Source organism: Eschrichtius robustus, chromosome 13, assembly GCF_028021215.1.
Source record: "Eschrichtius robustus isolate mEscRob2 chromosome 13, mEscRob2.pri, whole genome shotgun sequence".
NCBI classification, from domain to species: Eukaryota; Metazoa; Chordata; class Mammalia; order Artiodactyla; family Eschrichtiidae; genus Eschrichtius; species Eschrichtius robustus.
This window is the reverse complement of record NC_090836.1, coordinates 64,019,698-64,034,386: the sequence shown is the minus strand read 5'-3', so window position 1 is coordinate 64,034,386 and position 14,689 is coordinate 64,019,698. Positions and strand designations below refer to the sequence as shown.

At 34.6% G+C, this 14,689-nt stretch overlaps 1 protein-coding gene across 5 annotated transcripts in view; it reads left to right on the top strand.

The window, feature by feature from the left end:
* The window catches only part of OSBPL8 (oxysterol binding protein like 8), a 200,436-nt gene that overhangs the window by 140,990 nt on the left and 44,757 nt on the right, over positions 1–14,689 (top strand). For all 5 annotated transcript variants that reach the window (XM_068560527.1, XM_068560528.1, XM_068560531.1 and 2 more), the window contains 7 exons: positions 2,026–2,103; positions 3,923–4,024; positions 5,447–5,650; positions 7,719–7,803; positions 9,413–9,584; positions 12,928–13,165; positions 13,776–13,960. In XM_068560527.1, the coding sequence (XP_068416628.1) occupies positions 2,026–2,103; positions 3,923–4,024; positions 5,447–5,650; positions 7,719–7,803; positions 9,413–9,584; positions 12,928–13,165; positions 13,776–13,960 (1,064 nt within the window). The remainder of the gene's footprint in view (positions 1–2,025; positions 2,104–3,922; positions 4,025–5,446; positions 5,651–7,718; positions 7,804–9,412; positions 9,585–12,927; positions 13,166–13,775; positions 13,961–14,689) is intronic.

Below are 14,689 nucleotides of genomic sequence, written 5' to 3'. Positions count from 1 at the left end.
TTACCAAGCTCATGTGACAGCCATCTGGCCTGCTGGTCCCTTATATACTAGAATCGTTTAGGAATCTCCAAGCCAGATCTTGTCATGTCTAGGGAAATAGATTTCCTGTTGTTCATAAAGATAAGTCTTAAATTTGAGTCTAAGATTCTATATGAACAGTTTTAAAAGGTGAGAAATAAATGTGGTGAGATGGCTAAGAGCATGAGACTGAGAATTAGGCACACCGGAGTACAAATCCCAGATCGTCTACTTATGACTCTGTGACTTTGGGAAGTTATTTAATCTGTTAGTCAAAAGGAGGAACTACACCTATCTCAAAAGGTTGCTTTGAGGATTCAATGAAGCAGAACATATACAGTATTTACATAGTACTTGGTAAAGAGTTAAACAGCCATTCATTTTCATTAACTTTTAAGCTAATATTATTAGTATTCTTCACTTAATAGTATCTAAAAAGTACATTATAATACACATTTTCCTATTAAGCTGTGGGAAATAGAAACCATTACATTCCTCTGACAGTAGCCATGTCATCTTTGAGTTTCCAGTGGCAAGGAGAGGACAGAGACCTGTTTGGCTTGAGGACTTTTGTGGAATGGTTTTAGTATCACAATATATCCTATCATCATGGGAGTAAGCAATATGATGTTTCAAGTCCAGTTCTCAAAGGAGTAACTTCAACAAAAATTTAATTAGGTTAATCCCCACCTTCTACATTGAGTGTAGTTTGCAGTTCCCTTCCAGTTCAGCCATTTATTACCATCAACATAATAATTCGTATTTTGTACTAAGTAGTGGAGGCATTTTTAGGAGAGATGAGCTGCAAATGCTAGTTTCATTTTCATTGTATTAATTCCAAAGGTATTTATTGAGCCCTTCCTTTTCCCCAGTTGATAGCTGGCTACAATCGGTAAATAAACATGGTCCCTGTCCTCATGGATATTAAAATTGAGTGAGGGAGTTTGTACCCAAAGTTCTTCATCCTTGATCACATCTAGTGATATTATGTAGATCTGGCCATTAAACAGTTGAAAGCTACCATTTGGATCAAGCCCCATATACTTTCCTGGCACGGGGAGTAGTGCTACAAACTTTAAGCACCTTCTCCCATGTCTAACAATAGGTAAAAATGAAAATCATAGAACAGTGAAGGAATATGTTTAATTTTATTGTTCCAGGATTTATAGAAGCAGCTTTTAGTTCTATATTCTTCTACTCTGGTGGAAGAAAGTAGTCTCCTTGAAAGAGTGCTGGATTAGGAGACCCAGGTTCTGATTCCTGCTGTTGATTGATTGTTTAGAAAATCAACGTCCCTGAGCCTCCCTTTCATGATTTGTAAAATGGAGATAAAACCACTTGTTATGCCTATTTTTCAAGGTTCTTATGAGGATCAAATTGAAATATCAAGTATAAACAAAGTCTGGAAACAAGTTTAAGACCTTAATAATAATTTAGGGGCACTGGATAGTTAGGAAGAAGTAGGTGCTAGCAATATTGATTTTTAAACACTGTACAAATTAGGGTGTTTCAGTACTAGTTTCTGAAGATGCTTGTATTTTTTCCCTTTGGAGAAGGAGTAGCAACAGGGCAATGTGTGCAGCAACTTGCTAGAAGTTTTTTGTTTTTTAGAATATTTCAACTTAAAAAATTACACTGCTTTGGATACATTTGTCCTAAGAATAACTAAATAGTTGTATAAAATAATTGTATTTTTCAGAAATACTCTGAGAAATAGAATGCAAAGATTTACAAATGATCTTATTTAACCTCACATTGTAAATTAATTTATTGATAAGTTTTTATTTTTGTGTTTTTGTGGCTTTAATGTGGATTAGTTTTCAAACCCAAATACTGTAAAGGGAAAATCGGTATTTGAAAATTGACATTTGCCTAAATCACAGCAATGAATGGGAAGAATGTCACAAACATAGTTTTAACATTAGTTTTTATGTGCCATATGTGTGTGTAGAATAAGTGGCGGTTTTAATTATTATTTCTCTTTTCTTCATTTCCATGTGATTTCAGTCTGAATCTAAACTTTATAATGGCTCGGAGAAGGATAGTTCAGCTTCAAGCAAGCTTACAAAAAAAGAATCTCTCAAGGTTAGTTTCCACAGTTATGAAATAAGATAAAGAAATAAATATTTGTATTCCTAAAGGAAGAAAAAAAATGTTAATGTTTGTATGGCATGCTGGAGTCAACTGAAAGGACTCTTTGAGGACTGTCCCAGTGCTACTCTGGCCCTCAGCTGGGGTGCGGGTGCTGAGGACTGGATATCTCTGCACAGCTGTACTTGAGTCACGCACGCCACTGCGTTATGGAACACCTGATGGGAAGCTCTGCTGCCCTTTGAAATTTGAGTTTACTAACTGCTAGGTCATGGGCTGAATTTGGCCCACAGGTAGATATATTTTGTTTGACCTACACAGTGTTTTAAAAATTTGAGCCAACAATAATTACAAGTCCAGATTTCCAGCTTCTCCTAAGAAATAGGTAATACTGGGCCTGCCTTCCAGAATGGCCACAGATCCTGGAGTTTAAGGAACACATGCTTTCCAATTGATTCTTGATTCCCATATAGTCTGTTTTGCCCCTCTTTTTTTCCATATCTGATCCTATACGTATTTGCATTTACAATCCTACGTGAAATCTGTTAATTCAGATATGCATATTAACAAAGACCAAAGTCAAAACTTTTTGACTGTATAATTATTAAAATTTCTTGTGTGTATGTAGTCTCTTTACCATTAAATGCAACTAGGAAAATTTTGTGTTTTAGTTTAAAAAAAGTCACTGATTGATAGGTTATCTTCTCCCCTTCGTGAACAACAACAAAGCAATAAATAATAAGATTGCTTCACTGCTGCTTTCCCAAATTATCTCAGGAGTGACTTATGAAGGGTAAAACTTTGATAATTTGAATGAATTAGTTTCAATGTTGTGGTTTCTTAGTTATTTATATCTTATATATTAGTGTCAGAAAAGAGAGAAAAATTGCCAGTCCTAAATAACTACAGCATTGTTTGTGATATGAAAAACTGACAACAGAGTAGATTTCCATCAGTAAGAGAATATATTAAGAAAAATTATAGAAGCAGTATAGCATGGTGCTTAAAAGCATGTCTTTTAGAGCCAGGCTGCCTCTATTTGAATTCTGCCTCCATGAATTACTAACTATGTGATTCTGGGCAATTTACTCTCTGTGCCTCAGTTTTCTCATCTGTAAAATAAGGATAATGATAGTCCTACTTCCCAAGGTTATTGTGAGTATTAAATGAGGTAATACATGTAAAGTGCTTACAACAGTGACTGGTACACAGAGTGTGTCCCGTAAATGTTACCTCTTATTATTTTATTCATACTAGGAATCCTATGTAGCAGTTAAAAGAATGAGGTAGACATGGAATGGAAAGAGAATTGAAATGCTCCAAAAAATATTGAATAGGAGAACCTTTTTTATGTGTTCAAAAAAACAAAAACAAACACAAAAGCTGTATATTTCTATAGGTTGTGTACATAGAAGAGGCCTGAAAGGATAGTGTTTTCCTGAAGGTTAACAGTGATCAATTCTGGGAGTCGGAATAAGAGAGGGTATAATAAAAACGGCTTTTAGCTTTGTGCTGTTTGAAATTTTTACCATGAGTTTGTATTCATGTACTGTGTAATTTTAAAAACATAAAATTCTTTAAAAATATACAGAGAATTGGACTAGTGATCAGAAAAACTAGATTCTAACCTTGCTTTTCTAAAAATTTCTACCAGCTCTTTAAAAAAAAAAGTTCTGTCCTAAGATGCTAGAATTCTAAAAGAGGTTTAGAATTTTATTTTGGAGTGTAGAATTTTTTACATTCTATGGAGCTAAAAAAAGAAATTGCCTATTTCTAATGAATTTTTAATTTTTCCATTATTTCTGTAAAATAGGTACAAAAGAAAAATTACCGAGAAGAAAAGAAAAGAGCCACAAAGGAGTTACTCAGTACAATCACAGATCCCTCTGTTATTGTTATGGCTGATTGGTTGAAGGTCAGTTTGTATTGACTCTTGAATTCAAATGCTGGATATTTACCAACTGGAATAGGAAAGCCCAGAGTGCACCTAAAAGCCTGTAAGACAAAAACATCTCCTAGGTTGATTGTTTTTCACTGATGAAGAAACTACTAATTGTATCCCAGAGGATCTATGTTCCAGTCTTAATGGAGAGAAGAAACCTTAATGTTGTCTCTCTTGACAATAACATCAAATATGGATAGCAGTTCTTTTAAAAAGGCTTTTTGATTTGTGTGACATGATATAGTCTAATCCAGGGGTCCCCAACCCCCGGACCACGGACCAGTACCAGTCCGCGGCCTGTTAGGAATCGGGCCAAACATCAGGAGGTGAGCAGCAGGCGAGCAAGCGAAGCTTCATCTGCCGCCCCCCATCGCTTGTGTTACCGCCTGAACCATCACTCGCATTACCGCCTGAACCATCCCCTCTCCTTGAGGAAAAATTGTCTTTCACGAAACCGGTCCCTGGTGCCAGAAAGGTTGGGGACCGCTGGTCTAACTGATGTGCTGTAAAGAAATATTTTGTTTGCTGTTCAAATTATCATTTAGTATTATTGTAGACTTGGTATATTTGCATTTTGGAGAAGATATGAGACAAAGTTAGTGTAAAAGTTACCGTTTGAAAAGCATTGATTTGCAGAACAACATACAGATTGCTATTTCTATTCCTTATTCTTTTAGCCTCTGGTTATTTCCACTTATTTTTATTTTCTGTCATCTTAGTCACTCTATCCTCTTTATCATTCTTATCTGTAGGATATTTGGTAGGAGTATTTTAGACTAATGCTAACTTTGAGAATGGTCTTGTAAGACCCTGACTCCCAGGAAGTTTTAGTACCTGGCTTTCACCTAAAAATAACCCCAGCACTGAAAGCTTTCCACCTTCCCCAAGGGTAGGTACAACCTCCAACCTAAAATCCTTATGGGATCTGTCATGGAAGTTCTCTTACTAAAATAGAAGTCTAGTGATAGTTTCCTTGATAGTTCAAGTAATATGGGGGTCTTCTTCGATCTTATTCTGAAAACACCTTCTGACTTATATTGGCTCTACTTACTAAGTCTTTAAGCTCCAGATCTTGGTACTAGGAAAGTATATTTTAATGGCCCCTGACCTGGCCAGGAAGGTTAGGAAAACCATTCTACTTGGTACATTATTTTGAAATTGTTGATGCAGTCTCCCACTAGAATTTAAGTTCCTCAGAAGCAGGAGTCATGCTGTTTTCACATTTATTTCCAGTGCTTGCTGTTTAGTAGCTTAACAAACATACATCTAGTGAATTTAAAGTGTACACTTTATGGAAATTTTAGATTAAAATACCCTATTTGCCTCTATTTGGTTAGTATCTTGTGGAGCAGAGAAACAAAGGTTTATTTCTTAAATAAACTTATATTTTTGTAGATTCGTGGTACTCTAAAGAGCTGGACCAAATTGTGGTGTGTGTTGAAACCTGGTGTGCTACTGATCTATAAAACCCAAAAAAATGGTCAATGGGTAGGAACAGTCCTTCTGAATGCCTGTGAGATCATTGAGCGTCCATCAAAAAAGGATGGCTTTTGTTTTAAACTTTTCCATCCTTTGGAGCAGTCCATTTGGGCAGTGAAGGTAAGTAAGCACTTGTTATATAGGTGTGAGAGGTAAAGATGACAATCTATAAGTAGAACTGAGATAAATCAATGAATGATTAATGATTGCTGTCCTCTGCCAGAACTTATAAATTTGTTTTTGTCTTCAATCACATTATTCCTCTTTCTGTTTCTACCCACAATGAAATGTGCACCAAAATGCTTAGTTTACCTTTAAGATCTAACTTAAAAATTTCTCCAGAAAATGCTTCCCAAATTTATATTGTACCTTATTATCTCTTGTCTGTAGGGATTGTTTGTACTGTTCTTTTACTTTGCAATTACCAGCTTTGCTTTGTGATATTGTATCCTGTTTACTGTGAGTGTTTTTCTCTTTATCAAATTGTCAGACTCCCTAGAACAGAAGCTGCCATTTATTTTCGTGGTCTTTCCTGTAGTGATGTAAATACGTGATAGGAAGCCTATAAGCAGAAGCAGTCCTACATATTTTTGAGAGGCAGCTTTCTTTGAAGATGGAGCGCTAATGCTTTTATAACTAAGAAGCATTACCGTGGTCACTCCTTGTTTTAAAAACAATCAAGAAAATAGAAATGCTCTATTTGATAAACTATTATACTAAGGAATTCTACAAACAGTAGACAGGCAGTACATGCTAACTGAATAAATGAGTCTAGCTTAAGTTTTTACAAAGCGATCATTTTTTTAGTTTCTAAAGTCAATTAGTCAACTTGAATAAAGGTTTTAGGACTCCTCCTTTAGGTAAACAACCTAAATGAGATTAGAACTAAAAGTAGCTTCACCTTTTTAATTTGTTGGGTATTGCTTAATTAGGCAATATACATACACCTAGGAAAAGACCTGGACTTTTAACCTTTATTTCAGTAGTCTGGAATCATAGCAGGAATAAATTTAGGATTACAGAGTTAGTTCTATTCTGAGATTATATACTTCCCACAGGGGAAAGAATTTAACCCATGAAACCTCTGGTATTTCTGTATCATGTCATTCTGAAGTGAAAAAAAATTACATTCAAAATCTTTTATATGTATATTATTTATTCTTTACTACTATTTTTAGGCATTGTAAGAATTATAATGAATTTTTAAATCGTTAAAAAATACTTTAAATGTCAAGTTATTTCATTCCAAATATTGGTGGGAGGGAAATTTGTACAATTATATGAACATCAGAATATACTTCACAAGCAAAACCTACTTAGGACATTGTTTAAGCAGCTTAAAAGTCAATGTCTATGATTAGGAAAGAGTAATGTTTATAAATTTTTACTTTGTGTCAGGGACTCTCTTCAGCATGTTATATGGAATCTTTTTTTAATTCTCGTACCTATAAGGAGGATACAAATTTCCCCCATTACCCATATAAAGAGATTGAGGCCTAAAGAGGTTACTTAAGTAATTTTTCTAGTATGGAATCAAGATTGAAACCCAGGCAGTCTGACTCAAGGTCCTACTCTACTGGTTCTAGGAACTAGACCATAAATTATAAAGCCATTTGAAAATACCCAAGGGATATTATAGGATTTGTTAAAATCGTATTGATTTGTTTCTACTTTTTTCACTTTAAATGTCCATCTTTACTTCCTAATGTTTATGCTTCTTAAAATCCATTTTATTCTTTGATCTGACAACTTAAAAAATTATTTTCCCCTGGACCTAGTAAAAATTCATTTCTCTTTTTCTTGTAAGTTTCCAGCTGTTTCTTTAGGTTTCCAGACATTTAGTATTTCTTATCTAATAGTTTCTGTGGTATGGAAATTCTGTTAAATTAAAATTTGGTCTCGTATGGGAAATTTTAGGTTTCTCTTTAATATGTGAACAATATGCAGAGATAATGCTTAATGTTAACTATAAGTTCAGTTTTCTGGTAAGGAGGTAAATTTTGTGACAGAGGAAAGCTTTCCTCAGTACTTAACATTTGCTTTCTCAAGAAGCATGAAATTAAAGCTTGTTTGTTTTTAAAAATTATAATCCATGCCTCACTTAGATTATTACAGATAATAATGAATAATATAAAGTTGAGATCTCATAATACTGTACACCATTTATTTTGTTTATTCTGCTTTTAAGGGTCCAAAAGGTGAAGCAGTTGGATCCATAACTCAGCCCTTACCTAGCAGTTATTTGATCATCCGAGCTACTTCAGAGTCAGATGGTAAATACAAATGATGGATTGGATTTTGGTCCTTATTTTTAAGGTTCACTTAAAAATATACTATATACTTTTATAGATCTATACTTTTATAGATCACTGCATTTTCCTTTGGGAAATCTGTGTTTAGTATGGAATTTGCAGCAGAGGTATTATAATCATAAATTGCCTAGAACACTAAATATATCATCAACTTGGTTCACAAACAGGGAAATCTAATAGGAAGGAAGCATTATATAATTAAGTGATAAATTAGCAGCCTGGAGTTTTCTTCTTCATCCTTTATTGACATATTAACACCTTTTTGACTTCATTAGTATTCTCTGTGGTAACTCATTAAGTTTTGTCATTTTAGAAGTGCATTTAATACTATTTATATTTCATCATTAAATATTAACATAACACTGTATACACTATTTTGTTTTTGTTTTTTTGCATAAGACATTCAAACACAAACTTCTATTCTGTACTTTATTACTGAATACTTAATTCCTGAAACAAATATAGGGAGGGTATAATTTGTATGAAAGCAAGGTAACTTTAAAACTTTAATAATTGATAATGGATTTTTTCTTCACTTTTATGTTTTATAGTGTAGACTAGCTTAGCCTAGGGAATCATGTAACCTTCTAAACTTTACTTTCACTAGATGATTATTTTTTAAATTAAAATATCATAGGCATGAGCTTTCATTATGAAAATGATTTATTTGGCTGATATTGCCACCATATCTTGAAACAAATGTATATGACTTTTAAAGAGCAATTAACATTTTTTTTCTGCTAGTACTGTTCTAAATTTTAATTAAAAAAAAATAAAGTTATTGGGGGAGAAGGATAAATTGGGAGTTTGTGGATTGACACATACACACTATTATATTTACAATAGATAACCAACAAGGACATACTGTTGAGCACAGGGAACTCTGCTCAATATTCTGTAATAACCTAAATGGGAAAAAAATTTTCAGAAAGAATAGATATATGTATATGTATAACTGGATCACTTTGCTGTGCACCTGAAACACAACATTGTAAATCAACTATAGTCGAATATAAATAAAAATTAAAATATATATAGAGAGTCAACCACACACACAAAAAATTAAATTATTAATGCTTCCACTAACTAATATGGCAGTTAATAACAGTATTAGACAGGCATTTTTTTGACTTAAAATTTGGGTGCTAAACCTGGGATAGATGTCCTGTCAACAACAAAATATTATTTTAGATAGTTTGTTTATAGTAGAAACATAATCCCTTAGGTATATTTCGTGTACCTTTTTGGTACCTTCAGTTATTCTACATGTTAATGTTTGAAGCTTTTAAAAATAAAGTACCCTTATTTTAGATTAGATGTATTTTCTAATGCACGTTCATGCTATTTATTTACCAGTGGTTTCTAGATATTTAGAATGTAAAAAGCACTTATTAAACTGAAAAATTACATTAAGACATCCTGGCAGGATTTTATATTCTAATTAACTTCTACAGTGCATGTTTCTGAGAGAAATAATAGTATGTTTAAAAGTTAACAGTGTTAAATTAAGATGGATGCTAGTTTTTCTAGTTTCTTGAATTATACTATTTATGAATCTGTCTTCTTCTAGGAAGGTGCTGGATGGATGCTTTGGAGTTGGCTTTGAAATGTTCTAGTCTTCTGAAACGTACAATGATCAGGGAAGGAAAGGAACATGACCTGAGCATCTCATCAGAGAGCACACATGTGACTTTGTATGGCTTATTACGTGCTAACAGTCTCCACAGTGGTGATAACTTCCAGTAAGTAGATATTGCCACTAATTTGGTGATTATTTTCGAGACTATGTTATTCACTAGATTAGTTGGCAGGCCTAGAATTTTTGTATTGTATCTAGGATTGAAACTTAGCTGTCTTTAAACCCCTATGGCCTGGTTTAAAATTTGTTGAGTTGCTATGGTGAGGTGTGGAAAGTTATTTCCTTGATTCCAGCTAATATGAATTACTTGTTCTTTCCTAAATACAACCATGCTAACTACCTTGTCTTTGTGCCTGGTGTTCCCTCAATTAAGAATGACCTCTAGTCCTCCTTGCTCTTTTCTTCCGTCATACTCCTGTGTTTTCTTCAAGGCCAATCTCAATCTCAAATATTATATCATATGTGAAGCCTTTCTTTGCCTCATAAAAATGAGATGTAATCCGTCCTTCTACTGTTGTTCTATAGCACTTTTTTGTTTTTTCTATAATGGACTTGACTTATTCTACCTGGTATTTGTGGAATTCTCCTATTATATTGTGTTTCAAATTGGAACTGTATCCTATTTGTGGGGGATTTTTTTCCCCTGAAGCATTCATTGTAGTTAGTACTAAAAAATATTTTCTTCAAGGAAACGAAGGTTGAGGTTCAGATCTCTTCTGTTGCTTTGCAGGAAAAATAGACTTCCCCTTTTCCTCCCTGGCCTCAACCCTCAGCTTCTCTGCAGCCACTTATTTCTGTCAGCATTGAGGTTACCCTCCTCAAAGTTAGACTGCTTCTCTCCTCGCTTCCCTGTAAGCTGAGATGAACTTTTTTTTTTTTTTCCCTATCCTTTTGTTTGACTCTTTTTCTTTACTCGCTTTTAAAACTGCCAAAAATAAATAAATAAATAAAACCACCATTACCTTATCTTTTACATCCTTTCTTTGCAGATCTATAATCTGGAGCTTTATTTTATCCTAGTGTAGGAGTCTGAATGGGATAGGATGAGCAGGAGGGAGGTGCACCTGATATAGGAATGGGTTTTTGTTGGGGCCTTTTCCCCTGGTGTTATAGAATACCAGGTAATCCTTAAATGCTCTTATTTGGGGATCTTAAAATTCATCTGCTTCACATATTTATTCATTAAAAAATTTTGAGTCTCTTTTCTGTGTAAGATACCATACACTTTTCTTTGTAATTCACCACATTGTGAATAGGAAAATGAATCAGATATGATCCTAAATTTGAATCCAGTATAACAGTTTACTAGCTATGTAATCCTAGAGAGATGTTTTGTTTTGTTTTGCTTGAAAGTGATAAAATGCCAGGCACCTATAAATAGTAGGAGGAAAAGAATGACATAAACAACCAAAGGAGAGATGTCTTAGGGTAATATAGGATCAGGATAATTTAGAGGATGAAAACATAATATCCAGCTAGGGAATCAGGGAGAGGATCAATATAACAGATTTTACCATTAAGTAGAATCAACATATCAACACGTTCATGTGGATATATGACAGAAAATGAGCTAGGAACTGATGATGCAGAGATGAGGAAGGATGGGAGCCTACCTTCGAGACTTAGAATCTCCTTGGATGTAAGAGACAGGAAATGGGTAAAGTTAAAAAAAGATTACCAAGTTTTAAGCCTGAGTGACTGGGAAGATGATAAAAATTAAAAAAAAAAATTTTTTTAAAGGACCATATTTGGGAGATAGTATATTAAATATTGGACATGTTGAGGATGCAGTGGTCCCAGTATATATAGATGTGGTCAACCAAGCATTTAAAAACATGAATCTGAAGCTTATTCTTGCATGCGTGGGAAATCATCAAACAGAAATCATCAAATAGAAATGATGAAGTCTTGCAACTGGACTGGTTGCCAAAGGGGAGAGAGAGGATAAAACAAAATAAAAGAGAAAATAAAAACCAGATTGTGAGGGATTAAGGAGAGACTAGATGGTAAGAAAGCAAAGACAGCAATTTTAGACTACGTTTTTAAAAATATACGATTGTAAAGGAAAAAAAAGAAAAGTATTCTAAAAAATGTATTTCTGTTAGAAGTTCTCTGATTAAAATCCAAACATAAGAAGATTTTGGAAAAATAGAGACTAAAAGAGAATCAAATAGGACTACTCTGCTCTGTTAAACTTATCTCAGCATTGTTAAAATGTCAGTTATTATATATAACGGCACCATGTATTCATTTGTAAAGTACTTTACAAATTTTTTATACCAAACAAAACCCACAGATACTTTCTTAAATGAGAAATTTCTAAAAAAATTTTTGATTCTGGAAGTGACTTTTTAAAAAAAATTGTTTCCTTTTTGTGCAGATTAGTAACCCTTGTCTTGTAAGTAAGAATAAGGTTGGGTATGGCAGCTTAACAATTTTAGGCCATAGGTTCATTTCCTTAAGCTGAAATTTCCATTTCCAGTTCTCCATGGATTTTTTTTTTCAAGGTTAAGCCTATCCAGTTTTAGTTTGTTTGTTTGTTTTTTCTTTTGGCTGCGTTGGGTCTTTGTTGCTGCGCGCGGGCCTTCTCTAGTTGTGATGAGTGGGGGCTGGCTACTCTTGGTTGTGGTGCATGGGCTTCTCATTGTGGCGGCCTCTCTTGTTGCGGAGCACGGGCTCTAGACGCGCAGTCTTCAGTAGTTGCAGAGCGTGGGCTCTAGGGTGCAGGCTCAGTAGTTGTGGCAGGGGTTCAGTAGTTGTGGCTCGCGGGCTCTAGAATGCAGGCTCAGTAGTTGTGGCGCATAGGCTTCATTGCTCTGCAGCATGTGGGATCTTCTCGAACCAGGGATCAAACCCATGTCCCCTGCATTGACAGGCAGATTTCTAACCACTGTGCCACCAGGGAAGTCCTCAGTCCAGTATTAAATCGATATAATTACCTTATACATTTCTCCTTTTATTTTTGGACTTATTATGAGTGACTTTGGAGACCTTTACAGGTAGAAAATCATAATTAATTTGTGTTCACTTGAGAATCTAGTGGTCTTGGCTTGAAGTTTTTCTTTAGACCAGAAGTGATAGGTTGATTCAAGTGATGATGTTTGTAAAACTAAGAAAAAAATCTAGCAAGAAATAGTCTAAAATTTTGCTTTTGGAAAATTTTAGACCTAAAGGATAGAGAAGCAAAGAGCTCAGAGTGTCATCTTTTAACATTTTCCAGGTTTTAGTTTAATTTCTCTGTGCCTCCATTTATTCATCTGTGAAGTGAGAGTAATAATTTTACTTATAGGGCTATTGTATGATTAAATGAGTTAAATTATATAAAACACTTAGAATGCTACCCTGCACATAGTAAATTCTCAGTAAGTGTTACGTATCCTTCTTATTTATAAATTAAATATTCTTAACCTCCTTTATCCTTCCTCCTAATAATTCTTTCTCTTAAGGTTAAATGATAGTGAAATTGAACGACAGCATTTTAAGGACCAAGATATGTATTCTGATAAATCTGATAAAGAAAATGATCAAGAGCATGATGAGTCTGACAATGAGGTGATGGGGAAAAGTGAAGAAAGTGACACAGATACATCAGAAAGGCAAGATGACTCATACATTGAACCTGAGCCGGTTGAGCCTTTAAAGGAGACTACCTACACTGAACAGAGCCATGAAGAACTCGGAGAGGTAACAGTCTGTGATTTTCAGAGATTTTGGTTTTCTAATTCTTGGAAATTTACAGATGAAATTGAAGATATTTGTATGACCTATTGCTTATTTTCCTGAAAGAGAATAGTATTTATATAATACCTATTTTATTTTAAAAGGTGCATACATATGAATATATCAGGATTTGTAAACAATTAAACACATATACTCGCACAAATACCAATATATTCTATTAAATTTAGAGTTTACATCTTCTTCAGGTTTGCTTTTGAAATAAGATACTCCTTGATGTTATTGCCAGGTACAAAGTAAATTGTAGGGAAACATGAATTTATAACTTTCTTGTTATTGCTAATGCATAGAAGTAAACATAGTATAAAATAATAGAGTGTAATGTTTTTTGTAATGGATTCTTTGTATATATCATTCACTTTAGTGTCTCTTGTGACAACCCTTTTACTAAATTTTATAGGTGTTGACTTATTACCTAATGGGTTATTTTCACATTTTAAGATTGCTTGGAATAGTCTTAGAGAAAATTCATATTTTCAGTATTAGCTGTCTTATCTACATATTTATGTGTCCGAAATAAATATAGTATTTCAGTATTTTTTGTTAATTGCTAAAGGCAGGTGAGGCTTCTCAAACAGAAACTGTGTCAGAAGAAAACAAAAGCCTTATCTGGACACTACTGAAACAAGTCCGTCCTGGCATGGACCTATCCAGGGTGGTTCTGCCTACATTTATTTTGGAACCCCGTTCTTTCCTGGATAAACTTTCAGATTACTACTATCATGCAGATTTCCTATCTGAGTAAGTAAATTCTCATTTCTTAAAATAAAAGATACTTCATGGTTTTCGAGTTTTTCAGAGTGCTGATTTCAGTGGTAATGCTGTACCAAAATCAGGCTCAAATGAGATACCACTCTCTCTTCTCCACCATTTCTATAGTTGACCTTAATAAGAAGCAGGTTTAATACTTTGCTGTGATGTTTCCGTTTATGAGGTCAGATGGAGAAATCACAAGCTTGAGGAAGACAGGAATTCTGCCCCTGCCTTGACAGCACTGCCATCACAGGCTCCCTGACCTGTGCGTTGACCTAACACAGGGAGAGCTGGTTGGCATTCTTTGTTCTCCCCCCACCTAAGTGCTCCTTCAGGTCCCGTCCTGGGGCTTCTGCTTTCGTTTGTGCTTATCCTCTCTGCATGCAGTGAGGCGTGTGCAGCTTATCACAACTGGAACATCCTACTAATTGCTGGCACATGGCATAAATCCCCACTCTCATCTTTGCTTTTCTTCCTGCCAGCTGATTCTGGGAGTAATTCTGAAGAAGGCAGGCATAAAGGAGGTGGAGGAGGAGCTGCCTACCTCTTTCCCAGCAAGTTTCTTGGAGAATCATACGTTTCCAGGTTTCACTTGCTGCCCCCATTCCAGCAGCAGTTTCAAGGCGCTGTGTTTTCTAAGATACTAGGTTCTGGCCCTGTGACCTGATTTTTAGATTCTGCATTCATACCTGTATTCAGTTTATTAGTTGCATTATT